Source organism: Camelina sativa, chromosome 14 (assembly GCF_030686135.1).
Source record: "Camelina sativa cultivar CO46 ecotype springtype chromosome 14, ASM3068613v1".
In the NCBI taxonomy this organism is placed as follows: Eukaryota; Viridiplantae; Streptophyta; class Magnoliopsida; order Brassicales; family Brassicaceae; genus Camelina; species Camelina sativa.
In genome coordinates this window covers 7523691-7551631 of record NC_141893.1, presented here as the reverse complement: position 1 = coordinate 7551631, position 27941 = coordinate 7523691, and the positions used below count along the sequence as shown (strand labels likewise).

The 27941-nt window shown below is 40.6% G+C and overlaps 3 protein-coding genes, 2 non-coding genes and 1 pseudogene across 5 annotated transcripts; 2 read left to right on the top strand and 4 right to left on the bottom strand.

Moving 5' to 3' along the window:
- Positions 1 to 7972: 7972 nt before the first annotated feature.
- LOC147927926 (uncharacterized) lies at positions 7973 to 11942 on the bottom strand (annotated as a pseudogene).
- Positions 11943 to 12597: 655 nt separating this feature from the next.
- On the top strand, positions 12598 to 12704 carry LOC147927925 (small nucleolar RNA R71). Its single transcript, XR_015581143.1, has one exon. It is a non-coding gene; the product is annotated as a small nucleolar RNA R71 (small nucleolar RNA).
- Positions 12705 to 14131: 1427 nt separating this feature from the next.
- LOC147927924 (uncharacterized) lies at positions 14132 to 15718 on the bottom strand. Its single transcript, XM_087484005.1, has 4 exons — positions 15579 to 15718; positions 15403 to 15486; positions 14675 to 14965; positions 14132 to 14582 (listed from the first exon to the last, which is right to left on the bottom strand). Exons 1-4 carry the CDS (start codon positions 15611 to 15613, stop codon positions 14576 to 14578), a joined length of 417 nt encoding a protein of 138 aa, XP_087340131.1. The 5' UTR covers positions 15614 to 15718; the 3' UTR covers positions 14132 to 14575.
- A 255-nt stretch (positions 15719 to 15973) lies between these two features.
- LOC104740452 (myosin-5-like) lies at positions 15974 to 25837 on the bottom strand. The gene is made up of 38 exons (XM_087484004.1): positions 25563 to 25837; positions 25113 to 25238; positions 24828 to 24965; positions 24601 to 24746; positions 24355 to 24511; positions 24206 to 24264; positions 23843 to 24002; positions 23594 to 23743; positions 23372 to 23508; positions 23134 to 23280; positions 22938 to 23039; positions 22536 to 22593; positions 22348 to 22449; positions 22145 to 22182; positions 21928 to 22054; positions 21656 to 21826; positions 21439 to 21570; positions 21130 to 21239; positions 20972 to 21032; positions 20612 to 20789; positions 20180 to 20385; positions 19938 to 20057; positions 19751 to 19849; positions 19415 to 19633; positions 19081 to 19220; positions 18780 to 18897; positions 18646 to 18696; positions 18514 to 18564; positions 18231 to 18401; positions 17953 to 18108; positions 17672 to 17881; positions 17413 to 17559; positions 17246 to 17316; positions 17065 to 17164; positions 16879 to 16992; positions 16716 to 16796; positions 16447 to 16529; positions 15974 to 16329 (listed from the first exon to the last, which is right to left on the bottom strand). The coding sequence occupies exons 1-38, from the start codon at positions 25563 to 25565 to the stop codon at positions 16206 to 16208; spliced, it is 4563 nt and encodes a 1520-aa protein (XP_087340130.1). The 5' UTR covers positions 25566 to 25837; the 3' UTR covers positions 15974 to 16205.
- A 443-nt stretch (positions 25838 to 26280) lies between these two features.
- TRNAS-AGA (transfer RNA serine (anticodon AGA)) lies at positions 26281 to 26362 on the bottom strand. The gene has a single exon. It is a non-coding gene; the product is annotated as a tRNA-Ser (tRNA).
- Positions 26363 to 26403: 41 nt separating this feature from the next.
- On the top strand, positions 26404 to 27901 carry LOC104740450 (large ribosomal subunit protein uL14my-like). The gene is made up of 3 exons (XM_010461051.3): positions 26404 to 26599; positions 27054 to 27142; positions 27242 to 27901. Exons 1-3 carry the CDS (start codon positions 26566 to 26568, stop codon positions 27671 to 27673), a joined length of 555 nt encoding a protein of 184 aa, XP_010459353.2. The 5' UTR covers positions 26404 to 26565; the 3' UTR covers positions 27674 to 27901.
- Positions 27902 to 27941: the final 40 nt, after the last annotated feature.

The following is a 27941-nucleotide window of genomic DNA, read 5'->3' as shown; positions in this document are numbered from 1 at the left end:
TTTGATGTAAGTAAACAGTGGTAACAAGTGGGTTTGAGGAGCCCACTGCTTGTGATAGATAATATCGAAATTAGGTAGACAAGTTATTAAAACGGAAAACACATAAAACGAAGGACAACATTAAGCAACTTATAGAACTGATGGGTAAATCGAAATTAGGTAGACAAGTTATTAAAACGGACAACACATAAAAAAAAGGACAACATTAATGTAGACAATATCGAAATTAGGTAGACAAGTTATTAAAACGGAAAACACATAAAACGAAGGACAACATTAAGCAACTTATGGAACTGATGGGTAAATCGAAATTAGGTAGACAAGTTATTAAAACGGACAACAGATAAAAAAAAGGACAACATTAAGAAACTTTTACAACTGATGGACAACAACCATTGTTTAAGGTATTAGGAACAATTGTTTAAACCTTTGGCATCGCCACCAAGTGTAGCATGTCGGGCACCTGTTGCATGGACAACACTTCGCGCAAACGTCAGGGTTGGTAGGAATTCTCCTTTGTAACTTTAACAATACTTTAACTCGCCCATGTGCGGATTGTCCACCAACTGCAATCATATCATAGAAAACCATTTGTGCGACGACATCTATTGCGTCCTCATCAAGGAACGAACTCCTGAACTTTGTCATTAGGGCAACTCCCTCTAGTGTTTCCCCAACACATAACATCAAAAGGGTTACAGTGAAAGTCATGGATGAGGATGGATGCTTATTACCGAAGAGCAAGCTCCACTTGTATGAAAGCAAGGGTATGGCTTCACGGTAGTCGCCATATCTGACAATGAATCTTATAGCCTCTAAATACATTGCCGTAGGGGTTTTAGCCATAATGGTACGTTCAAAGAATGGACGAAACAGAGATCCATTATTGACAACAATTGGATTGTCGTCAATAAGGAGTATTGAGGCTTCTCTCAAAACGCCCTCATCAAACGCAAGTCGCATACCATCCGGACCAGAAGCAATAAGAGGAATTAGGTGCTGGAATCCTGCCTTTGCGAGGAGGCTAACAATGTATATAGCTAGATGGTGTGGGATGGTAAGGAGGTTCGTCATGGTTGAAGTGTAACCTCTGAATAATAGTGTAAATACTAAATATAAGAAGAGACATTAGTAGGTAGAAAAGCACCCTTATAAATGACAAGTTGGTTGGGAGGTAGTGTGATATTACGTGTGGTTTTAAGTTTCAATAACTTTCTAACCTAACACAGTACTACGTTAATTAACACATGTCATTATCCATAGTACTAGGTACAGAAACACATTTTGTATGAGTAGCAAAGCATTATAGTAACCAAAAGACAACAAAATCTAAAAAATAAACTTAGATGAATAAGAATAGCTATAAGTTTTACAAACCATAGAAGTAGTTACTTAGGTTAATAAGAGAAATAGGTTGCGTAGAAATGTGTATGCGATCAGCCACGTAGGCTGAGTACAAATTCGTCGTAAACATCAACAGCAAGTTGCATCCGCATCTCGTCCACAGTCTCAACTGTCAATCCATCCAACCCCAATCCTTGCGCGTGTAATTCTATAAACTTCACGGTCAGAGGGCCACAGTCTCCGGTCCAATCATTTTGGTAAACATCAATGACCCTCTCATACGTAAAGACGTTAGGTACGGGACATGTAGTACTTTCCTTCTTCACAAAATCCCTGATTGCGATAGGAAGCATTTCAACGATCGGTTTCATGTGTCGCGGAAGCTTTCTCGAATCATTCTTTATGATAAGGGGATCAAGGATGAATACATGTCCCAACCTCAGATATATAGCCGCTGCAACCCAGTGACCCTTTCCCCAGTTCAAAGGTACATAGACAATGTCGACGTCAATAAACCAAGCCATCCTCGTTGACCGACTCGGGACTACACCTCTAATATAGTTCTTAATGAAATTGTTCCAAACAAAAGTCGACTTCTTTTTTGTCTTCTGGTATCGACTGTAATCAAGAGCCAGAGTTTGTGAAAACCAGGTATCCATCACCACAACCCTTGACTGAAGAAATGAGTCACCCAATCTTCTCCACAAAATGGTCAGCATGCTGAAAATATTGGTATTAGATATGAAGTCTGAGGGCAATAACGAGTAAGAAATACAGAGCATGTCAGGCAATTACTTACTGAACTATCAACCCAGTTTCGCGGTTTGTATATGCATTCAAAAAAGTTGATTTTCACCCTATGACCATCAACGATGTACTCCCTGAAATCCACAAAATATTGAGATCAGACGAATCCATCTGACCAGATAGTTGATCTATTGTAACTTACTTCTTCCGATAAGATGCTAGCTTTGCTAAAAATTTCTTCTTAATATGTGCTTCCACCGGCCGGAAGGTAATGTACGCATGTGCTTCAGATTCGTGCACATGTGCTTTTTCTTTCGAGCATCCTGATGAGAAACCAAACCTTCTAGTCTTCGTCCTAGCTCTTTTGGCGGGAAGAGGGGTAAGGTCTTCTAACTCATTACATGGCTTCCTTTTCTTTCGCTGTCATAAAAATTTCCAACCATCAGGACTTCAGCAAACGATCAATATAAATATGTTTAAAACTTCCATGTAGTTAAATACCTCGCCAGCGTGTACTGTCGATAACTGTGCGTCCTCGGCGTGCTTGTGAGGATCAACTTCTCCATCATCCTCTTCTCCATCATCATCTTCTCCATCATCCTCTTCTCCATCTTCCCCTCCTACATCATCTTCTTCTCCAACATCCTCTTCTCCATCTTCCCCTCGTACATCATCTTCTTCTCCATCATCCTCTTCTCCATCTTCCCCTCCTACATCATCACCTTCTCCATCATCCTCTTCTCCATCATCGTCTTCCACATGATCCCCCGCTACATCATCCTCTTCTCCCTGATCACTATCTCCACCATCCTTTTCTCCCACATCAGTATCTCCACCAATACATTCTCCCGCATCACTATCTCCACCAACTCCTTGTCCCTCATCACTATCTCCGCCAACATCTTCTCTGCCAAAATCTTCCAATACTCTAACTCCGTCAGTATGTCGCTTACCTTGGGCATCACCTTCTCCATCTTGTTCATGTTTGTCATCTTGGTAAGCTATTCCACGTGGGTCACCTCCGCCAGCTTTCCCACCTTCGTCACCTTTGCCACCTTTACCACCTTCGTCACCTTTGTCGCATCCATTGTAACCGTGATCTAGTGCCAAATCGACATCCCCCTGATTTGACTCATCCTCTACACCTTCACGCCCAAAATCGGCAACTTTTTCAGTAGCAGAGTTTCCTGAGCACTCCCCAATGGTTTGCAGGATTACCTTTGAACCACCAAAAACAAAAAAAAAGTTAATGTTACTCTAGGGGGGTTTCCATAACACAACATTACACCCGCTAATCCACCCGCCTCATACATAACATACCTCATCTGCTCGTGGGATTTTCACTGATCCGTCTCCCTGTATTGACCATGAGGACTTGTTAATATGACTTCTCAGCTCCGACTGGGTAATAGGACCACAATGATCAAATACACCTTTCTCCCTTAGGGTTTTCAGAACATCATCAACTATTTCGTCTCTCAGTGCACCCCTCTCCAACTCAAGCTTTAACTCTATCTTCGCAATAGCTGCATCATTTCTACGGTCGACCTCCTCCAAAAGTTCTTCAGCAGTTAACCCATCTAGAAGCATATTACCTAAATCACCATCCAGATTTCGCGGGTTTGCAACCTTGATATTTGCCTTTTTGGTTTTGCCTCTTCCTTTGGGGGTGTTAATTCTACCTAGTGCAACTTTTTTGGGTTTCTCAACGAAAGTGGTAATTAGCATAGACAACTGTGCAAACCCACCATGCCAGTCCTCTTTCCAAAAACTATGTCCATCTTCAAGTTTACCCAAAATGTAATCCACTCTAACATCGCCAACCTCATCACTCCAAGAGTAATCATGAATGTCAAAGTTCCGGTCTGCATAGGGTAATATGCTTTGAATTTGAACCTGCGTTTGGAAAAATTATCACCAACTTATATACCAAACAAATTAAATATTTAATTTAAATGGTGGAATAGATTATAAAACTTACAGTAGGATCAATCTCGGTTTGAGAAATTGTGGAAGGTCTTAAGCATGGTGAGTTGGAGGACTGAACGATCCGTAAACCTCAACTCATCCGTTGCTTCTGGAAGGTACTTTTCCAGGAGGGGAATAGCATGAAAAATCAACAGTTGGAAGGAAAGTGTAAACCCGTGAGTTGCTTTATGTGACTGGTTAAATTTGTCAACTAGTTTGTCAACACAATCGACTTTATCACCAACTTTCACCATTTCTATTGTCTTGCCAAATGATAGACGCCCCCACGGATATTTGGCAAATGCTTCTACATCTTTCACCATCTCCACAATTTTTTTTGAATCTCTAACAGTAGATGAGTCGCAAAGCAATATACCCTCAACATTTACAATTAGCGCCAATTGCAACCTCCTTGCGCCATCCATTTTCTTCGACTTTGGCATCCTCTTGTCTAGTTTCAACATATCAACAATCTCTTGTATAGTATATGAGTTGTTAGGTCCTAAAAGAGACTTACAGTAAGGTTAATCACCTTCCCCCGGATTCTGCAATTTGGCAATTTCATTTTGACTTGGCAATTGGTCGTAGTTCAGACCAGTGACAAAAGCAAACTCTTTCAGGGAAAAGCGTATGGGATGACTGATACACAGAGTTTTAAACCCTATTTTCCTACTGCAATTGCACAGCAAAGAAGTAGTACTTAGGGGTCGAATCCCACGAAGACCAAGTTTTACTCTATGGTTCTATTGGTTCAATTTCAAGCTAAGACAATTCAAAGTTGGGTTTGTTTGGTAACAGTAACGCGATTAAAACGGTATAAAATGGTAATAAGCAAAACACTAGATCAGGAGTAATTCTTGGGAATTTCAGAGATAGCAACTAAACAACTATTCAGGGCATAGATTAAGTACCAGTCTAGAACTCAAACATAAATATAAACTGATCCACTGTCGTGGTATCAATAGCTCTATCTGATCGATTCTGTGCGGAAACGCGGAGCACGTGCTCAGACATCCGGAGCACATGCTCGACGGTCCATAAACCCTAAACTGTCGTTTGAGCCCAGAATCGCAGACAAGCATTAAAGAACAGGAATGATAAGTTCACAAATCACCTACACATCAACTTTCGCAGGTCTAGGATAATTTGCCCACTAATGTCTTTTCTAGCAACCTATTACACTTTTGATGAATAGATAAACCTAGAATCATAGATTGGGTGATCAAATCAACCTAAGCATTAAGTCTAACAATAGTGAAGACAATCGATTATATAAAGCCCTATTTGTGTTCTGTTGCTAACCCATGAAACCCCTTTTGAAACCCCTAATCTAGCAAAGAAAACTACTCAGACATAGAGAAATGAATCATAGCAAAAGATGAGAAATTCAATGACATAAAAATAGCATACAAGTAGAGAAAAATAAGGAAAGAATCCAAATTCAAATCTTCCTATTAAAAAGCGATCTCAGCTCTCTTTCTCTCACAAAGGATCGCCTAAAATAAGGGGAATTAGGCAGAGAATCGGCGCCTAGATACTTGCCACGTGTCGTCATGAATCCATAGAGTTGGGAGCATGTGCTCGAAAATCGGGAGCATGTGCTCCTGGATCTAAAATCAGCTTTTCTGCTCCAATTCAACTCCTTTCTGCTCCCATTGCTCCTGCTGTTCCAATCCTTTTTTTTAGCTTCCTAGCCTCTTATTATAACCTGAAAAGGACTCAAACAACTACAAAACTATTAAATAAACGGGGTCAAAGTGAGTCAAAACCGTAACATATCAACTCCCCCGGACTTAGATCTTTGTTTGTCCTCAAACAAACTCAAACCAAGCGCCAAGAGAGCCAAGGTGGGAACTCGCAAAAATCTCAGAAACCGTGAGTAGACCATGACCTGCAGACCACATGTGTTAGAACAAGCTATACCAAAAACTTCTCCAGCAAACATCTCCAAAACCAGAACCATAATTGGCAATCAAACCCAGAAAAATATCACTTTCCAGACAAAGACTCTTTACATTCAATTAAAATTGGCGTGAGCTTCTCATTAAGGGCATTAAGCTAGTGAGATCGAGGCTTGGTAGATAAAAGGCTGTTTTAATGGTGGAGCTATAGAATGTTTAGGGGTTACCATTACTTCGAAAGAGATGCAGGATATCGCACAAAATGGTAAGGGAGAGTGGACTCATTGATGTCCACAACCTCTAATCACTCTCCTCTTCTTATCTTCTCAAACTCAGCCTCTCTTTTCTCCTCAGGGTACAACGCATGCTCGGGGGTGTGTAACACTAGCTCTGGTCCCTTTCCATCATCCTTAAACGTTTTTTTTTTTTTTTTTTTTTTTTTTTTTTTTTTTTTTTAGACATATGAAGGATGATGGGGGATCTTCTTCTGATATTGCCCCTGGAGCATGCGGACCGTATCCTAGGCTCTCTCTCTGCTCAAAACAACTCGCGGACTCGAATGTATATAATTTCGGAGCAGGTGCTCGCTGGGTTGGAGCACGTGCTCTGTCCGTCCGGCTCTTTCCTCTTTGGTTCTCCAGCAAGAGCGAGTTAGAGATTGTGTCAGTCCTGCTCTCCCCGACCGTTTTGCACATAGCTGCACAGAATGAGAAAACAAAAATACAAGTGCAAGTGGTTTGAAAGGAGGTTAGGCTCGGGGTGGGTACTAACTTAAAATGAGCTAGCTATTCAGGATCAGCAAGATTGACAAAATGAATAAGAAGTCCTGAATATGTGACACGTTCCCTATCCTAATACCCAAAACGAGAAGAATTTAAATCCGGTTAGGTTCCAATAAAGTAGAGTCTAAGTCTTTCCGGTGAAACCTTAATGGGATGAAGCTTTTCTGGCCAGGAGAAGGGTCCGAATGTGAAGAGGTATTAGCTCGTCTCTGTACTCTTAGTTCTGCAACAATGGTCACTAGGAAAAACGGTCAAACTCACAAATGGTTAAAAGCATCACAGATTTCGGTCCTAATTCCCACAAGTTTTGGTTCGACTCACATGACAAACTGACTCAATAAAAAGAAAAATAAAGAAAACAAATGTCATAGGTGCCCTCCCCCGGACTTACTTCACACCGTCTCCGGTGTGAAAATAAGCCAAAGAGAGACCTAGAAAATAAGAAAAAAAGAAGAAGAAGGAGAAGAAGAAGAGAGGAGGGTGTGCGATTTGGTGGGTTACCTGGGCCTGGACCTGAAATTCATTAAACTTACCTGGCCCAATCGCTCTTCTCTTTTTCTTCTTTTGTTCTCTGTTCGCCGAGCATGTGCATCGGGTTGCTCGCGTCCTGCGAGCATGTGCTCTGCATCTTTTTTCTTTTTTTTTCTCAGTTCGCCGAGCATGTGCATCGGGTTGCTCGCGTCCTGCGAGCATGTGCTCCGCATCTTCTTCCAACATTCCTGAAACCGAAAAGAGAAGAAACAAATCCTAAAAAGAAAAACTCAGCAATATATACCTGGTGGGTTGCCTCCCACCCAACGCTTGTTTTAAGTCATTAGCTTGACTCGAAAGCTCCTTAGGCAATAGGAGGGTCGCCTAGGGCGAAGGTTTCACCCCTTGCGTGCTCAGAGGCGGCAAGATATGGTTTCAGCCTCTGTCCATTCACCACAAATTCTCCTTCTTTTGTGTCCAGCAACACAACAGCCCCATATGGTCTAATCTCCTTGATGGTGAAGGGTCCGGACCATCGTGATCTTAGCTTTCCGGGAAACAGTTTCAGCCTAGAGTTGAACAACAAGACTTGATAATTAGGAGCAAAGGTCCTAGTGATGATCCGCTTGTCATGGTAGGCTTTGGTACGCTCCTTGTAGAGTTTTGAGTTTTCATAGGCGAGGTGCCTAATCTCCTCTAGCTCATGCAGTTGCATCTTCCTCCTTTCATGGGCGCTCTTAGTGTCAAAGTTCAGCATTTTCACTGCCCAAGCAGCCTTGTGAAATGGTGAAACGCCTTACCATACACCAAGTGACACGCCTTACCATACACCAAGTGAAACGGTGTAGTCCCCAGGGGTGTTTTGTAGGCGGTTCTATAAGCCCATAGAGCCTCATCTAGCTTCAGAGACCAATCCTTCCTTGTTATGTTCACTGTTTTTTGCAAAATGCTCTTGATCTCCCGGTTAGAGATCTCAACTTGGCCGCTTGTTTGTGGGTGGTAGGGGGTGGCGACCTTGTGCCTCACTCCATTCTTCTTGAGAAGACTCTCAAAGACCTTGTTAATGAAATGCGATCCACCATCGCTAATGACTACCCGTGGGACACCAAACCGTGGGAAAATAACCGACTTGAACATCTTGAGCACGGTCTTTGCATCATTATTGGGGCTGGCCAAAGCTTCTACCCACTTGGACACGTAATCTACAGCCACCAATATGTACTCATTGCCGAATGAGTTCGGGAAATGTCCCATGAAGTCAATTCCCCAAACATCAAATACCTCAACCTCCAAGATGAAATTCTGAGGCATTTCATTCCTCCTGCTGATGTTCCCTTGTCTCTGACATGTGTCGCAAGTAGACACGAACCGCTGCACATCTCTGAACATGGTAGGCCACCAATAACCCGCTTGAAGAGCTTTGGACACGGTTTTGAAAGTAGCAAAGTGTCCAGCATAGGGTGAGCTATGGCAATGAAACAAGACTCCAGGAACCTCCTCCTCAGTCACACACCTCCTGAAAACACCATCCGAGCAATGCCTATAGAGGTAAGGCTCATCCCAAAAATACCGCCTTATGTCTTTTAGGAACTTCTTCTTCTTGTTCCCCACAAACTCAGTAGGTTCTTTCTCTGCTGCTAGGTAGTTTGCATACTCTCTAAACCAGGGAAAACTCGGCTGTTTGTTGGTATCGATTGCCTTGCACGGGGTTTTTGGAGCATGTGCTCCCAGGCGGAGCATGTGCTCGGCGGGATCAAAGATGCTGATCGAGTAAACATGTTCTTCAGAAAGGCTATCATCCAAGGGTAGCTCTTCTTCTATCCTCATTCTCCAAGTCAAACTCTTGAAGCAACAAAATCCAACGGAGTAGCCTTGGTTTTGCATCCTTCTTGGTCAGTAGATACCTCAATGCTGCATGATCAGTGTGAACAACCACTTTGGAACCAACAAGGTATGATCGGAACTTCTCAAAAGCAAACACAACCGCTAAAAGTTCTTTCTCGGTTGTAGCATACTTGCACTGAGCCTCGTCCAAGGTGCGGCTGGCATAGTATATCACATGCAGCTTCTTGTCTTTTCTCTGTCCCAGAACTGCTCCCACGGCATAATCACTCGCATCAGTCATGACCTCAAAGGGAAGGTCCCAATCTGGCGGTTGTACAATCGGAGCGCTAACCAAAGCTCCTTTGATCGTGTGAAAGGCCTCTAAGCAAGCAGAATCGAAATCAAACTTCACTTCCTTACACAACAGCTGGGTAAGTGGTCTTGCTATCTTGGAGAAATCCTTAATGAACCGTCTGTAGAAACCGGCGTGGCCAAGGAAACTGCGGATCCCTTTTACCGAATTAGGCGGTTGTAAACTCATCATCACCTCAACCTTGGCTTTGTCAACCTCAATCCCCTTTTCAGAAATCTTGTGTCCCAGCACTATCTCATCTCTGACCATGAAGTGGCATTTCTCCCAATTCAGCACCAGATGTTTGTCTTCACACCGCTGCAACACCCTGCACAAATTAGACAAACAAACAGAAAAGGAGCTCCCATAGACGGAGAAATCGTCCATGAAAACTTCCATTATATCCTCAATCAGGTCAGTGAAAATGGACATCATGCATCGTTGGAAGGTCGCTGGTGCATTGCACAAGCCAAACGGCATTCTGCGGTAAGCAAAGGTGCCGTAAGGACATGTGAATGTGGTCTTCTCTTGATCGTCGGGGTGGATTGGGATCTGAAAGAAACCTGAATAGCCATCTAAGAAACAGTAGTAAGGATGGTTAGCCAGTCTCTCAAGCATTTGATCAATAAACGGCAAAGGAAAATGATCCTTACGGGTCACAGCATTAAGTTTTCTATAGTCTATGCACATGCGATGTCCCGTAACTGTCCTAATAGGAATCAACTCATCCTTATCATTCTTAACCACTGTAATTCCACCTTTCTTAGGGACTACATGAACTGGATTAATCCAGGAACTATCAGAAATAGCATAAATTACACCCGCATCTAGAAGTTTCATTATCTCTTTCTTAACAACATCCTTTAGATTCGGGTTCAACCTCCTCTGATGTTCTACCGAAGTCATTGATTCATCTTCTAGATGTATCCTATGCATGCAAAGATCTGGTGAGATTCCTGGGATGTCATCTAGCGAATACCCTAGAGTATTTCTATACTTCCTAAGTTCACAAAGGAGCAAAGCGGTCTCTACATTGTTTAGTTCAGAGTTCACTATCACGGGGTATGTAGAGTTAGGACCTAGGAACGCGTACCTTAGTCCGGCTGGAAGTGGTTTTAGCTCTACCTTTGGAGCTCTTAACTCGCTCCAAGGACCGTCCGCTGACTTTACCGGAGCATGTGCTCCAGAATCCAGAGCAGGTGCTCCCTCGGCGGATTCCTCCCCTGATTGGTTCTCATCGTCTAGGCTGGCATAAGCTACCAGTTGCTGGAACCGTGTACCTACATCCAAAATGCGTGTAAAACCATCAGCTTCCTCATTCAAGAATCCATACTTACCCTCTGCCTTTGTCAAGGCAACCTCCAACGGGTCGAGAGTGAGAACTTCATCGGTAACCTCATGTGCAACCTCCGAACCATCATCAACCACAAAAGTCTGACCATCTATCATAGGTTTCTTGAGCAGCTTGTTCATCTCAAACCTTGCAATCATATCCCCCAGCTGGAGATCGATCGCTCCCCCTTGCACATCTATAATCGCACCAGCTGTGCATAAGAATGATCTACCTAAGATCAGGGGGTCACATGGTTCTTCTTCAAGTTCTAGAACCACAAAGTCTGCTGGTATAAGCGTGTCCCCTATCTGGACATGTAAATCCTCCAACACTCCTATGGGGCGCTTGGTGGATCTATCCGCGAATACTAACGAAATCCGTGTAGACTTGAACTTCGTGTATCACAGCCTTTTAGCCACTGAATATGGCATAAGGTTCACACTGGAACCTAGATCACAGAGGGAGTCTGCAAAAATCGTTTTACCGATTCTCACGGATAAGACAAATCGCCCTGGATCATCTCTCTTCTTTAGCACTTTGTTTTGCAGCACAGCACTGCACTCTCTTGAAACCATCATCATGTTCTCTTCCTCTGACACTCGCCCAGAAACTAACCCTTTCACATATCTTTTCAAAGCAGGTATCATCTGAACAGCATCAGCTAGGGGTAGTCTTACCGTCAATTCTCTCAACATCTCCTTGCACTTTGCATCCTCCAAATCCTTGCGAGATTTCTTAGGAGGAACAAGGTAAGGAACCCTAGGGGTGTACACACGTACAGGAGGTACCTCAGTAGAAACGGTCTGATCGGGAGTCGGGAGCACGTGCTCGCTGGGTGGGAGCACATGCTCGCCGGATGCTTCGACTTCTTTTTGACTCAACGGTGGAGTCTCAGCAGCATGTTGAGGAAGGTATTCTTCAGCAATACCCTTGCCCTTGTCAATCCTAGCGGATGGTGCTTCTCTAGGGGGTAACTTCTTTCCTCCCTTTAGCTCAATCGCATTGACATACTCGTTCCGCGGGTTTGCTTCCCCTTTTCCGGGCAAAGTCCCATGAGTTCTTTTCACGGCTTCAGCAGTCTGTGCAACCTGAACATCAAGCTTCTTCACATGTGACATTACTGCCTCATACTTCCCATTAAGGTCATTGTACATGGTATCGACCTTAGCGTTGATTTCCACTGAAGCTTTTTGTTGATTCACCAAGAGTTGTTGCATCATGTTTTTCAGCTCATCCTGAGAGCTGCTAGCAGATGAAGGTCCCAACTGCTGGTTGGTGAAAGGCAGTGCTTGCTGAGCGCTTGTATATGCCTGCTGGTTCCCCCCTTGGAAACGGTTTTGAGTGGGCACAAACTGTTTGCCTTGGAAGTTGTTTGAGAAGGTTTTCTGATAACCCATCTGATTTTGAGCTCCTTGCTGCGGATACACCTGATCCTAAGGATTCTCCACGTTGGTGCTTCTATAGGACAAATTCGGATGGCTTCTGTAGTTCGGGTTGAAACCCATGTTCTGCACAAAACCTTGCCCACTCACATAATTAACCTCCATCGTTTCATCCTCTCCATCACAAATCTCCTGAGCTAGCGGCATGTCTCCGGTCTCATCGACAAAATGGACAGTTTTCTAGCTCCCCTTCAGAAGAAGGTTCACCTTGGCTGTCAACTCGTCGATCTTTTGCGTATCGAAACTGTTGACCTTCACGGACCTGTCATACTCAGGAGCCTTGTTGCTGGAGCTTGCAGCTAGGTTCTCAATCAACTGATATGCTCCTTCCTTAGACTTTGTCATAAAATCCCCATTGCTGGCCGAGTTGAGAGCGTTTCTGTAGTCCCAGTTAACTCCATCATAGAAAATGCCCAGAATCTGTTCATCACTGAATCCATGGTGCGGACACTCTCTACGGTACTCTTTGTACCTCTCCCAAGCCTCGTAGAAGGCTTCTCCAGTGTGCTGTTGGAACGATGAAATCTTGTTCCTCAGGGCAGCGGTCTTAGCCTTGGTGTAGAAATGGTCCAGAAATGCAGATCTACACTATTCCCATGATGTCAGAGACCCAGGTGGCAATGACTTCAGCCAACATGAAGCTCTATCCGCAAGAGAGAAGGGAAAGAGCTTGCACTTTAGGAAGTCTGGCGGTGTCCCATTTGAACCAGTGGTGCTACATATCTCCTCAAAATTCTCGATGTGGTCCATCGGAATCTCAGCTGGGAGACCGTGAAATAGGTGCTGCTTCACTAGAGAGATCATCTGTGGCTTGATCTCAAAATCTTGTCTCTGGATGGTGGGAGGAACAATAGCCGCTCAGTTGGTGTAGAACGCATGCGGGTTGTCCTTGTCCCCTATGGACGGTTGTGGCGGCGCGGCTCTTTCGTGTTGAGCACGGAGCAACTGCCCCAACTGTTGTCGAAGTTGCTGCAACTCGGCAGCCATATCCTCATTGTTTCTGTTGTCACCCATGTTGACGGATTGAAACTTTCTGTTCTTGCGGTTTGTTCTTTCTGCCAAAGAGAGCTCTGCGGCTGACAAAGCAACTAGTTCTTCGGTGTTGTTTCTTCTTGTAGATCTTCTTGACATGCACCTGAAACACACGCAAAGAAGAAGCAGAAAGACAAATCAGTAAAGTCTTAGTCTAGTAATTTCGCCGAAAACCAAAGGTAAAAATTTGGTCCCCGGCAACGGCGCCAAAAACTTGATACACAGAGTTTTAAACCCTATTTTCCTACTACAAGTGCACAGCAAAGAAGTAGTACATAGGGGTCGAATCCCACGAAGACCAAGTTTTACTCTATGGTTCTATTGGTTCAATTTCAAGCTAAGACAATTCAAAGTTGGGTTTGTTTGGTAACAGTAACGCGATTAAAACGGTATAAAAAGGCAATAAGCAAAACACTAGATCAGGGGAATTTCAGAGATAGCAACTAAACAACTATTCAGGGCATAGATTAAGTACTAGTCTAGAACTCAAACATAAATATAAACTGATCCACTGTCGTGGTATCAATAACTCTATCTGATCGATTCTGTGCGGAAACGCGGAGCACGTGCTCAGACATCCGGAGCACATGCTCGGCGGTCCATAAACCCTAAACTGTCGTTTGAGCCCAGAATCGCAGACAAACATTAAAGAACAGGAATGATAAGTTCACAAATCACCTACACATCAACTTTCGCAGGTCTAGGATAATTTGCCCACTAATGTCTTTTCTAGCAACCTATTACACTTTTGATGAATAGATAAACCTAGAATCATAGATTGGGTGATCAAATCAACCTAAGCATTAAGTCTAACAATAGTGAAGACAATCGATTATATAAAGCCCTATTTGTGTTCTGTTGCTAACCCATGAAACCCCTTTTGAAACCCCTAATCTAGCAAAGAAAACTACTCAGACATAGAGAAATGAATCATAGCAAAAGATGAGAAATTCAATGACATAAAAATAAAAAGGGTTCAGAGAATGCTTCACAAGGTAGCCGCTCTTCTCCCTCTCACAAAAACGTCGCTCAAAAACAAAAGAAAAGGTATATTTTCTCTCCTAAAAACCCTAGGTTAAATAGCATACAAGTAGAGAAAAATAAGGAAAGAATCCAAATTCAAATCTTCCTATTAAAAAGCGATCTCAGCCCTCTTTCTCTCACAAAGGATCGCCTAAAATAAGGGGAATTAGGCAGGGAATCGGCGCCTAGATGCTTGCCACGTGTCGTCATGAATCCGTAGAGTTGGGAGCATGTGCTCGGAAATCGGGAGCATGTGCTCCTGGGTTTAAAATCAGCTTTTCTGCTCCAATTCAACTCATTTCTGCTCCCATTGCTCCTGCTGTTCCAATCCTTGTTTTTAGCTTCCTAACCTCTTATTATAACCTGAAAAAGACTCAAACAACTACAAAACTATCAAATAAACGGGGTCAAAGTGAGTCAAAACTGTAACATATCAATGACCGCCAAAAACGAACCAGAGCTCATGTCTCTTCTTAGTAAGAATCAATCGACAAAGTATTTGATGGACCAGTTTCCCTAACAGCGAACTCTTCCTTACTGGTAGGTGGAACAAACAACCAAAGGAAGACGACTTAAGCCAATCAAACTCTTTCGTCCCATCCAAGACTTCAACAATGTCAAGGAGATACTCTGGTTTCGAGTAAGAGTTAATACGTCCTTTCTGAGGATAGCGATCAGATGCAAATAGCCGAGGAGGCAACGTTTCGTTATTACTCCGCAAGACTATCAGTGTGGGGTTCAGGTTCCTGTGAAAAGATAGACAAGTACTTTAAACGACATATACTCGGGAGGACAACTTTTATGAAGGACAATAATGTTGGTGAAAAAGAGGACAACAATTGACTGGTAGACATCAGTAAAATAAGACTATGTGATAGACAAAATGTAAAACACGGTAGACAACTACAATGTAGACAACTACAATCAAGTAATAGACAATATGTAAAAGACGGTAGACAACTACAATCTAGTCAAAAGGAAACGCTGGAACATAAAGAAAATAAAACTTACGGTAGACATGTTATGGTGGACAACTTAAAAAGACATAAGTGTCGTCCACATTCGTAATATAAGGAAACAATGGACAACATAATCGATATTTACAGATCTGGTCCACAATATCAGGAAAACCTAGTTCGATGTGGTCCACTAGATTTCAAAATAAAATTTTGAATATGCTTACCCTACGGTGGGGGCAGGCTGATAATCGGCTTCGGTTGTGTCGTTGACGAAATCAGAGGCATCTGTTGGACTGCCTCGACGAGGACTGTGAAATAATTGAAAGAGATTATAAGTCAATCAATTTTTACAAGTAAGTATCTATATATATATATGACGGCGGTAAAATCGGAAAATTACCCTCCGACAACGGCCAAGAGAGTAGAGAAACTCATAGCTGAGAAGGCGAAGTGATTTCCGCCGGAAATAACTCACGAAGGAGATTTTGTCTTACTAACGACTGGCGGTATCCACAGAAGAATTGACTTAGTAGAGTAACAGCAAACGGTGACAACGTCGAAAACGGAGAGACGTATGAGGAATAGCAATTACCGGAGAAGAAGCAGAAGAGGGCGACGATTGAGTTTTACATACGAGTTAGTTTACATACGAGTTACTTTAAATTATTTACTACAGTTAACTCCCAAGGTCAATTGGGTAATTAAACTCACACCCAATGCCATCGACATGGCATATTTCGAAAGGCTTTAGCGTATATGGCAGATTTCATAAGTTTTTTCACTGTACATGGCACATTTGTTAGATTTCTCAACATTTAATTCACAAATAACAACAGTTGAAATGGTTATTTTTTTATATATATATAGTTTTCCTACCCATTACCCCATGTTAATAGAAAAATAGTACCAAAGCCACTAGCAAGATAGGCCTAATGTACTAATGTACAGCACAATTCTGATCTCCTAATCTGAAGAATGTCCTAGAGATCGATCGGGTAAAGGGAATTTACTACTTCTGTCTGCAACTTCAGTCTGACCTTTCCAACAAGAACATGAAGTTGGAGTTTTGGCGAATCAGCGGAGGAGGATCAACCTCTGCAACCTCTACGTTTTGCATCGATTTCGAGATATCGTCAACCGAGAATGGGATGCTGCAAAAAAAATCACCAAGACCCATAATTTTTTCAAAAGATCAACCCTTTTAAAAGTGAAATCTTAGCGTTTGTTTTGTTAATGTTTTTCTTTTTCTTTTTCTTTCTGGGGTTTACCTCGAATCGTCATCTAGTAAAAACGAGTTGCTGATCACGTTCGTTGATTCATCTGACATCGTAAACCGCATGCTTGCTATCACCTGCATCACCATTGTTTTGTCAAGCGAATTTAAAAGAACGTACTTAGCTCTTCTGTTACAATCCGCTCTCGATAATCTTGGGTTTTCTTAAAACATGACTCCAAGTAAGACTAATGTAAACGGTTTGCTCGAGCGTGTCTATCAATCAGATGAAAGTGAAATCAAGACAGAAAAATATTCACTTGCCTCTGGAGATACGCTCTGTGTACCGTATTTGTCGTCCCAATACATAACACTGATCCTGTACACTTGCTGAATGCTAAGCTCCTGCAGAGAAACAAAGAAGTTTCATTCGATTTACATGAGATTAACTGATGAAGAAAAGGGCGCAAAAAACAATTGAACTAACCGGACAAAGTTCGGTAGTTATCTCTTTTAAGCTCTTCTTAGGCTTCTGATGTATAACCAAGAAGCCAACAGCTTGTCTGATGTGCTTTAGTTCATCCAAAGCCAAACCAACAAACTGGAACACAACAAGCATCTTTTAATAAGCAAACTGTCGGAAAAATCCAAAGAGGATTTGAACATCTATTACCTCCTCCGTTGCATCATGGCACCACTTTTCCAGCTCCGCAAGCCCTGTTTTTACATACTCTCCATTGCTAAACGAGCAGCACTCACGTCTCAAAAGAAGGCTACACGATTGACAAAAAAGAAAAACATAAGTGGATATCTACTATATAGCGACATGACAGTGCCAACTATAACACATTTACCTGTTAAACAACTGAACATTGATAAACGAAAATATCTGCCCGAACACTTTAGAAATTAGCAACGAAGGCACCTGCATTTTTGGAAAGTTCAAAGTTTGTGAGGAAAACACAAAGACAATCGAAAACTAATACATGTCAGCTGTGGCTAATTTTTTTATTTTACTCACATAATTGGCCCTCATAGTCCTCAAGTGGCCGTTTAGACATGTAACAATGCTTTGCCAATGAGCAATTAGCACTTGTTGAGCAACAAAATTATTTTGTGAACGTCCCTTTACTAAACCAGAACGTGGTGCCTTTGGTGTCCTTGGAGCCTGTTTCCATCAAACCACAAAAGCAAAACCAGGCTTAGGGGGTTTAATACCATACTTATAGAAAAACGATATTTTTCTGTGAGAGCAAAAGGAAACTAAAAAGAATGCCTACCTGGATGCAAGAAGCAAGCAGAGGAGAAATCTCTTTCTTCATCTTGTCTCGGATCATTCCATATATCTTTTCTAGGAAAGCGGTGAGTTGCTGCTTGAACAGCAAAGCAGGATATTTAGCTTCGACTTGACGTAGTTCATCTAGCCCACCGCCAATCGCTCTTCCATTCATAAATGGGAATCCAGCACTTTGTGGAGAACCTCGGAGACTCTATTATGCAGAGAAAAGTGAGATTAATGAAATCAAAGCATTTAAGAGAGATATGTAACACTTCTAACCACCTGAGACACCCGTCCAAACAAAGATGTAGGCATTCCCCGACGTCTGGGAGTAATTATGCTTCCTGTAGCACCGGCTTTCAGAGTGCGTTGAAGCAACATTAATAGTGTGGCGGAATTGGATAACCAATAGCATAGTACATCGCTGTTTTCCTGCATCTGCAAAGATGTAAAATTTAGCATGCGACCACCCATGCAGCAGGTGAACTGTCCAACACTTGGAACACATACTACAGCCCTAAAAGAAGATTTGCGTAGGTATGAAAGAACATCAATACTACCTCGACTGCAGATGCTATTGTCTCGATAATACGATTAAATATACTGGTTCTTTCTACTTCAAAAGATCTCCAGTGTATCAGACACTTAAATATCAGGCAGGCAGCAACAGGCTTGCCTTCAGAAAATCCTATATCTTCTGAAATAGACTTCAGTAATAGCTCTTGATTTTCCTGCAAGATGGAAAACCGCACATAATGAGTATGCAAAATGCATATTGACACAAAACAGAGTATCTTGTTGCCGCAAATGACATATGTGACAAGGCTTCAAAGTGATAGCTACCTGCTGTTTCTGATTAAGTGATTTCTGGGGCCTATCCTCAGTTTCAGGTTCCTGGAGCATATCATCAAGTATTAGATCTCCATCACTGGAAATGGTAATTAGACAAGGGGCTTGTTTTATTTGTTAACATACCTGAAGCAGTGTTCTTTCTCCATTCGAGAAAGCATCTTTCTCGGGAGTTCTCTGAAATTCCAAGGAAATATCAAAAAGGTCATACTCACAGTTAAGAAGATCAATGCAAAGACATAGCCGGTGTCCACTAGTACCTGAATTATGGTAGATTTTGGTCTTAGAGCCAAAGCTCTAGAAGTCGGTGAGATGGTAAGAGTTTGTTGCCGAAGTACTTTATTCTCCGACTCTAAGTTAAAGACCTTTTCTTGGAATCTAATTTATAGGAAGGGAATCTTTTGTTAGTCTTCTTAATTAAGAGAACAAATAGGCCCTAAATGCAATATCCAATACTAATTATAGCTCTAATTGCATGACGTATTGACGTGAGAAAATAAAAGCTTATTAACAAGGGTAAACAAATGCATCATAATCTCAAATTTGCAAATGAAAACAAACCTCTGAACAGAATCTTGAAGCTGCTCTATTTTTCTCCCAGCTTTTTCAAGTTTCTTACGTAATTCCTCATTTTGGACCAAAGTACTACTATAAGCCTGCTTTGCTTCATCTGCCTTATGTGTTTCTGATGACAACAGTCCCTGCATTAGGACCATGTTCAGATTAAAGATCAGTGACACAAAAAAAATCAAATATGGAGGCTTGCCACATCAAGCATTTTCTTTCTTGAATCCAGAAACAGAAAGAATTCTCATTATTAAATTTACACATCTGCATTTATGGTGCAGACAGTTACATCTTGAAGCTATTTGGATTAAATATGTCAGTTTTTTACCTTTAGCCTGTCAACTTCGTTGCTCAAAGTATCAATCTTCTCTGTATCTTCAACAACAACAGGTTCCTTATTAACTGAACTTGCTTCTTCAATTGTTATTCGAGCCGCCTCCTGTTCTTTTACTACCATTGCAGTAGCTTCCTTCAATTGTAACTGCATGGTATGCAATGCCTCTTGCAGCTTTGCAACTTCTTGCACCTTTGCCTCCTCAAGATCAGTCTGTTTATCAGTATAAAGATAACAATATAATCCAAATTTGTAACTGACTTTGCAGAAACAACCTGCAACCTGGTTTAACCTAAGAATCTCCAAACGAAAAATTGACATCTAAGTTACCCTTAACCGCTTCTCTAGTTGTATACGCCAGGTAAGCTCTTCAACCCGCTTCTCCAATTTATCTTTAGCATCTTTAAGAGCACCAGTCTCTCTTGCAGCCTAAATCAATGTCAACATGGAAGTAAACAGCTGAATAATATTTTTCATGCACACAAGCAGCAAAAAGTTATAAAGCAAAGAATCTAACCATTTTCAGCATCCTAAGCTCTCTTCTAGCAAGTCTGCATCTCCAGGCACATTGCGTGACTATTGCTGCCTTCTGAAGTCTTGTGTAGTATGCGTATGCTTGGCGACCACGCCAATGAGCCTGAAAATAAAGGAGAAAAGAATTTTTTATGCATCAAAGAAACTGTCACCAAACTTTGCCTATTTCCTTCCTAAGAAGGTTATATGTAGTTCGCTCCCAGTAACAAGGAAACTGCGATCTACCTGAAGCACAATGGCGGCTTTTGTTTGCCTTCTTAACCTGAATTCACTACGTGCAATCATAGCCCTGAAGCCAGTCTGCAACACGATTGTCGATGATCTTGTGGTAACAAAAGATTTCCTGTCGATGAACCGGCGGAAATTCTTCTGGAATCTTAGAGCTGCAGCTTCTATTCTCATTTTTTTGTGTACTGTCCGGGCAATTTCGCCTGCAATTAATAAAGCATATATATACAACAAATTAAAACTACCAGCTAAGTACTACCAATAGAAAAGGAGAATAAATGATCAGACAGAAAACAATCAGCTGGTAAGAGAGGATTATGCTTCAAATGATGGAAACAAAAGGAGGAAATGAGAAAAAATGGGTAAGCACTATGATTCTGACTGAACAGCCTACACCGTAGTCAAACCTTACTGCTGTGCAGAAAATACCTCGTAGGAAGGATTGCAAAACAATAGCAGCATTGCGAATAGAACGGAAATTCTTTCTGGCAAAACATGTGCGGAATTGCCTCTGAATGACTCTGGCAGCATTCCCAAGCACCTCTGCTCTCCTCGCATCTAATTCAGCCATCTGACCAGCTCGAAGGAAAATCTTTGTCTTTCCTACCTGGGAACAACATGGTAAAGGTACGTATGTGATACCTGAACAAATACTGACAACGTCGATAGTGAGAATGATGGAAGAAAGATTTTTTTTATCAAGACCACAACGCTAAAAGTATCCATGAACTTGTAAGAAAATAAGTTGGAAAGAAAAGCAGCAAACCAGAATGAAAATTCATATCACACCTGGTAGTCCCTCAGACCTTTCTTATCAAGAATCATTTGGCAAGCTACTTTATCATCATAACTGTAAAAGAATATATGATAAAATTGCTTATCATCAAAGAATATATTGTTTATTCAACAAAAGTGTTCATGGAGATAAATCTCAGAGAGAGACTTACTTTCCTTCCAAAACTTCTGGAGCAAGGAGACCAAAACGGTCAAGAAAATCATAGAAGGCAAGCCTGGTAGGATAGCCAGCGCAACTGATCCTAATGGCTTCAAGAACACCCTACAAATGAAACTAGTTGTTATTTTCTGAGGAGAAACTGCATTTAATGAATACAAAACATATAAAGAACCATCGTATTTAAGTAAGTGTGTTATTGTATACTTGCTTTGGTGATTGCACTTATAAATTTATATAAAAATACAAAGGAGCGGTGTATTATAGGTCTAACAAGAGATGTAAATACACGGGACATCCTTACCCCACAACGTAATTGATGAATGACGTTGAAGTTCTCAAAGACACCAGGTTTAAGAACATTGTTCGGCTTTATACATCTGATGTAATGAGGTTCTGTACCATTCAGCGTTTCCATCAGTGAGTGAAGTTGTTGCTGCAATATAGATAAGTAATATCAATAAACTTACTTTAAAGCTTGCAATACATGTTTAGGAATTTTACATGCAAATATGCAATACCTTGAACCGTGACCCAATGGAAGAAAATTTTGATGACCTGGATGAGTCTTCATGAAGTGCATGAAACAAACTCGCCACAAATGAGCAATTAGATGCAGTAAATAGCGCTTGATGTTCAGCAACTATATAGTCCCTGTTCTTATCGAGAAAATTGTCTGATTGATAAGTAACCTTGCAAAATGTTGGAAACACATCAAGAACAGAAAGCTTCAACTTCAATTCGTTTAGGAAAGTAAAAGAAAAAAAAACATCATGAAGAAGCAATACTGTACCTCTCCCGCATAATGGGATATGGTAAAATCAGTGGGAGAGAGCTTCGGTTTAGAAAATCTCTTGTGATTTTTGAACGTCAGGAACAACTTTTGGGAGAAGTCGTTATGTTTAAACGTGGGAAACATGCTGTGTTGAATCAACCAGTAAACATGAGTGGATAGTACTATACTATTATATGAAAGGCATACAAGTCAATCAGAGAACGATAAAGCTTACCAGGCTTCATCTAGAAGTGAAATAATTCCTCCTGGTTTCTGATTGAAGACATGCAATTTTAACATAAGAAAAGGGAAAGCATAACATAGTTGTGCAATAAACAAGATCTCTGCTCTTAAACCTAAATATAGTTGTCATCAAGCAATCAGGTATAACAAACTGAAAATGCAAGTCTGTTAAATTATAAGAAACGAGAAACATACTTTTTCAATTAAATCGAGAACATCTTGGTTATCAATAAACTCTATGTAACTCCAATCGATCTCTTCTTTGGTGTACTCTTCCTGCTCCATCTTGAACACATGCTGCAAAAAATGCTACCAGAATAAGTCCAATCTACTTATCAAAAACCAAAGGGTCTGATCGATTAGGGAAATATAAAAACGTTAACCTGATTAAAATGCTGTTGCAGTTTTTCATTCGTGAAATTGATGCAGAATTGCTCAAAACTGTATCATAAGCAGAACATGAAATCAACGACAACTTCAATAATTGATAAATCTACTAACTTTCCACGTTTGGCATTTCCTTCCAACATCTTGACAGACATTATATGAAACTATATGTAACCAACGTAGTATCACAAAAGTTCACAGCTAGTTCTTGTAATTCTATTAAATTTTGAGACGCTGCAGATAAAATAGAGACATGCAATTTTCAGTTCAAATAGCGGAACATGACAAGGAATTATTTCTTTAAAGCTATCTAAACATGTCTAGATTGGTCGTCCCTACACTCCTGGAATGAAATGGGCTAAAGGTGAAAGCAAATTATGTTTTACATAAAACAATACCTATTGCATTTGAAACTTTCAAACCCATAGATATCCAAAACTCCAATAATCGACTTTGACCTTGGGTCCTGCCCGATGGAAGTATTAATTTTGTTCACAATCCTGTAGATGACAGGATAAAATGTATTATGGAATATATAAATATATAAATGCCAGGCGGGAAAATGGAAGAGGGGGTTCGCTTGAATAGCTTCACCAGTCAAACAAGTGAGAATATATTGTCTTGGCCAGGGTATCCCTACTAACAATTGCACTGTTGGGATCAAGCGTTCTCGTGATAATCTCTTCAGGTGTAACCATCACACGCCTAATAAGAGCATCTTCTAGGCTCTGGGCGTCACACCTATCAAAACAAGTGCACAATTTAGAGAATAATCCACTAAAACAAAAATGGAATAACAGTGTCAAATATAGTAAGAAACGAAGTAGCATACATAAGTAGATCTGCCGCCAAGTTAAGATGATGTCGGGATTCTTCATCCTTGATGACAGAGGAATCAATCTCTTCCCCTTTTCCAAAATCAATGTTACCAAGATGAAGAATTGCAGCAACCACCCTGAAGATTGCCTCCTGTAAATATTACTTTAGATGTCAGACCCTAACATGAAAGTAGCGGAACAGAAAACTAACCTCTTTAACACATCAATTTGAGGACCTGTTCATCATTACTGATTCCAACTACATCCATAGCTTTTCTTGTTTCAAGGTATTCACTAGCATCATCAACACCATCCAATTTATAACAACTTGACTGGTTTAGGTAATGGAATGACTGTGGGTTTTTCAGCTGGTACTTCTCTATATCCTGGAAAATAACCAAGAATTTACAAAAATAAAGTGTGTGATATCGGCATGGGGAGAACATGCACATAATGTGTCAGTTACCAAAAGAATTATGTAATACCTCTGGCGGAGCAGCACAAAGAAGATAAAAGCAATGGTAGTTCCTTTCGGGATCTGAGATTTGGCAAAGACGGGACCTCTCCAGCAGATAAGTCCTAATAGCTGCCCCAGATATCCTTCCATTCTTGTCAAATTGGATTTCAACAAATTTACCAAAACGACTGCAAGGTGGTGCCATCAAGAAGAATGAAAATGGCCAAACAATCATGAGTACGAATTTTCTTAAGGCACAACCAGAAGAATTAGAAGCATTTTTAAAAAATCTAAGGAACCAAGCATTTAACAATAAATCCTGGTAATAAACTAATTACTAATTAATGAATTTAGCTGATAAAAAACAGATTTGGAAAGGTGGAGAATGCACCTCGAATTGTTGTTTCGTAAAGTTTTTGCATTGCCAAACGCTTCAAGAACCGGATTGGACTGCAATATTTCAAGTGGGGATATAAGCATTTAGTTGCATACAACCATAAATGGAACAATCTTCATTAAAACATGAATGTTCAAACAAACCTCTAAGACTTGCTGTTCAACTGTCCTTCCTTCTACACCAGACCTCCCTCCCAAAAAGGCAAGGTACCTCATGAGCATCTTTGTCGTCTCAGTTTTACCAGCACCACTTTCGCCACTTACCAAAATCGAATTGCTTTTTCCTTCATTAATCATCGCCCTAATATCTCACACCGTGACTAAATAAGCAAATTATCACACAAAACAGATAGAAGTATGATAAAAAGATGGGTGTGAACATGCACAAACCTGTATGCGGCATCCCCGATTGCAAAAACATGAGGACTTAGTTCTCCAAGTGCAACTCTCTTATATTGTTCCATCATATCGGTTTCATAAATATGAGGCAGCCTTTTGAATGGATTAACTGCAATTAGAATATTCCCTGTATAGGTCTACAGAAGTAACACAAAACTTATTAGTATGCAGCAATAAAAAGTATGAGATGCTAGGAAAAAAAAGGTAAAATATCTTACGTAGATTTCATTGAGTTCATATCTTGTCTCTAGGTTTTGTAAGACTCCAGGCTCATGCAAATACGAAAGTTTTGTCATGTCATCTACACCAACAGGTGGAACTTCAGTATCCTTGGGAAAATATACATTCGTCACAACCTGAAATATACAACACATGGATGGATATGTGAGGAGAACCATGGTCAACAAGGAAGTCCGAACATTTATACTTGACAGCAAAGAAGTTATCAAAACTAATCGTTGATATAATCTTAAAGGTAAAGGTATAATCTTAAAGAAACTTACAGTTTTCCCCTTGTTAGTTTTGACATGAATGTTATCACCATCGATTCGAGTAACTTGTCCATCTATCCATGCCAAATGTGGATCTTCAACCCACACATGTGAGCCCACAATTATGACTGGAGCAGCCTGCAACCATTGCATTGCAATAAAAAACACATCAACAATACTGCCTCTACTAAATCACGAGTTCAAGGAACACATATATCATCTACATTGCAGCTCTAAGCAAAAAAACTATACGAAAAAGTCAGAAAAGAGCAAGCTGGTCGAAGAGAGCTAGAGATAGTCAAACCAAAACCTTGCAGAAGTTAAAAAACAATCAGAGGCAAAAAGAATTAGAGTCTCGATTAAGGAAAACCAAAAAGGTAAGCAAACGCCACAACAACAACATTAACAACAACTAGGGTTTCCAATTGCCAAAGGGGAATGAGTTAATGCATTTGAATTTACCATTTGAAAAGAAAGGGGGCAAAACAAAACCCCAGATGATGATGATGAGATTGGAGTAGAAAAATCTCTGGGAGAGGGAAGAGAGGACTTGGGGAGTGATAAAGTCAACAACTTTTCTCCGGAAATATCTGGAAAGGAAAGCCCTTTTCTTCTCCGGCGAGAATCTCTCTTTTGGTGTGCGGTGGAGAGTTTCAAATTATGAAAATTAAAAAGAAAAAAAAAAAAGCGTTTCGTTTGATTTTGCTGCTGCTGCTCCGGTTGAATGGAAGAAAAGAGCGTTTGAGGTCTCTTTTTATTTTGTCTCTTGTCTGATACGGATACTACTGGGTCCCACCGGCTCGCTTCAAAATGGACGGCATCGCTTCACTCTACGTTTCTTTCTTTTTCTTTTTATTAAGGAATTTTTCAAAACATTTAGAAAATTTGGATTTTGTTATGTATGTTCATGAACCAACTATTATAAAAAGGAATATATAAAAAAGGTGAATAAGTCGTTCGCCAAAAAAAAAAAAAAAAAAGGTGAATAAGTGGAAATAAATCTTTTTACTTATTAGGGGCACCATAAGGTATTTAAAAAAAAAAAAAAAAAAAAAAGTAAAGATAGTTGGAAAATAAGCTGTAGCCCTGCTGATAAATGCAAAGATAAGAAAATATATTTTCGTTTTGTTTGAGATATTAGGGTAAATATGATAGAAAATAAAAGGGAGAATTTTAAAAACGTGAGCGGCAGGATTCGAACCTGCGCGGGCAAAGCCCACATGATTTCTAGTCATGCCCGATAACCACTCCGGCACGCCCACTTTTTGAACATTTTATCGCTTTCTCTGTTTATATAACTTAAGAGCTTATCACTACACAAATCCCTGATGATGGAGACGGGTAAAAGGAAAACCCTAAAACTTCGGACATTACATTTGTGCAAATCAATCGTACGATTCATTCATTCACTCTCAGATCCTGGCCCTGAGCCGTACACTACGACTGAAACCTCCAAATCGCAGAAATGGCCGCAGCTTTAGCTTCCAGATTCTCCCGAGGTACTTATGTTTTCATCTCCTACTATTCATTCTTTCTTTTAGGCCCAATTTTTTTTGGGTTTATATTATTATATATGTTCGATAAAGTTTACTTCTTTCAATAAAATAATATCTCTACTCCCATGCTATTACATCTTATGCAACACTGAGAGTACTACGAAGAACCGTGTTTAAAGTTTCGAAATGATCTTAATTCTTCTACACTCTTTGTGAGTTTGGCTGGCACAAAAAAAAAAAAAAAAAAAAATCAAATCAAATCTTTGAGAAGAAGATATGTGTCATTGTTAGTTTCACGTATTTGTCTCGTTGAATTTGTAATTGATTTGAGTCATGATCTTTGCTTGGTTCATGAAATGCAGAGTCAAGAGTAAACATTTTTTTTGTTCTTGTGTTTGTTGATGTCACTAACTAATGCTTCTCTGTTTTGATTTGATTCATCGAAAATATGGAGCAGGACGCTCATTGCTTGGAAGTCTTAGCAATGCTTTCTCTGGTTTGATGAATTCCTCCAATGGAATTATGAATGGAAACATCCTCTCTCAGGTCAAAAAGCCTCTTCAAGATATATAATATTTGCCAATCTTGATGAAACTTTCTTAGCCTGTGAATTGTGTCCTGATGATTTTTTTTTCCAAGTTACAGCAGCAACAAAGGACATTCATTCAAATGGGGACGACTCTCAAAGTCGTGGATAACTCAGGTGCAAAAGAGGTGAAGTGCATTCAATCCCTGAAAGCTAATAAGAAAGGAGCAAGACTTGGCGATATCATTGTTGGTTCTGTGAAAGAGGCGATTCCAAAAGGTAAAGTGAAGAAAGGAAAGGTCGTTTATGGTGTGGTTGTGCGTGCTGCGATGCAGAAAGGGCGCGTTGATGGAAGCCAAGTCAAGTTTGATGACAATGCGATTGTAGTTGTGGGCATTAAGGAGAAGAAGAAGAAGAAACCGGAGGAGAATAAGAAGAACAAAGTGGAGTTTAACCAACCAACTGGTACCCGAGTGTTTGGTCCTGTCCCACATGAAATGCGGAACAAGAAACAGCTCAAGATCCTTGCTTTGGCTCAGCACATGGTTTGAGAGTATACATCACCACTAAAAACACCAGTTATGATCTCTTATGTAACTCTCATCCATCCGTCAATTAGGTTTCAGTTTCACTCTGTAAACTCTCGACTTTTCTGTAGAGTCTAAAAGATCAATCCCACCTTTCTACACCTCCACAATGAAACTGGAGAGACTTTTGTTACAAGAACAACCCTCTTGAAACACCATTATTTGTTATGTTTTATAAATCAGTTTATAGTATAGTTAGGTAATCAATACTGTTACTTTTTGCATAACAACA

Excerpts from the sequence above, each read along its gene's own strand:
- LOC104740452 (XM_087484004.1), bottom strand. Across the intron at positions 19,634-19,750 it reads AACTAGAGAAGCGGTTAAGG|ACTGATCTTGAGGAGGCAAA; the intron begins GTAACTTAGATG and ends ACTGATAAACAG. Across the intron at positions 18,697-18,779 it reads CAAAATCTACCATAATTCAG|AGAACTCCCGAGAAAGATGC; the intron begins GTACTAGTGGAC and ends TTGGAATTTCAG.
- LOC104740450 (XM_010461051.3), top strand. The coding sequence starts at position 26,566 with ATGGCCGCAGCTTTAGCTTCCAGATTCTCCCGAG. Across the intron at positions 26,600-27,053 it reads AGCTTCCAGATTCTCCCGAG|GACGCTCATTGCTTGGAAGT; the intron begins GTACTTATGTTT and ends AATATGGAGCAG. Across the intron at positions 27,143-27,241 it reads ATGGAAACATCCTCTCTCAG|CAGCAACAAAGGACATTCAT; the intron begins GTCAAAAAGCCT and ends TCCAAGTTACAG.
- LOC147927924 (XM_087484005.1), bottom strand. The coding sequence starts at position 15,613 with ATGAGTTTCTCTACTCTCTTGGCCGTTGTCGGAGG. Across the intron at positions 15,487-15,578 it reads CTCTTGGCCGTTGTCGGAGG|TCCTCGTCGAGGCAGTCCAA; the intron begins GTAATTTTCCGA and ends ATTATTTCACAG. Across the intron at positions 14,966-15,402 it reads CAGCCTGCCCCCACCGTAGG|GAACCTGAACCCCACACTGA; the intron begins GTAAGCATATTC and ends ATCTTTTCACAG.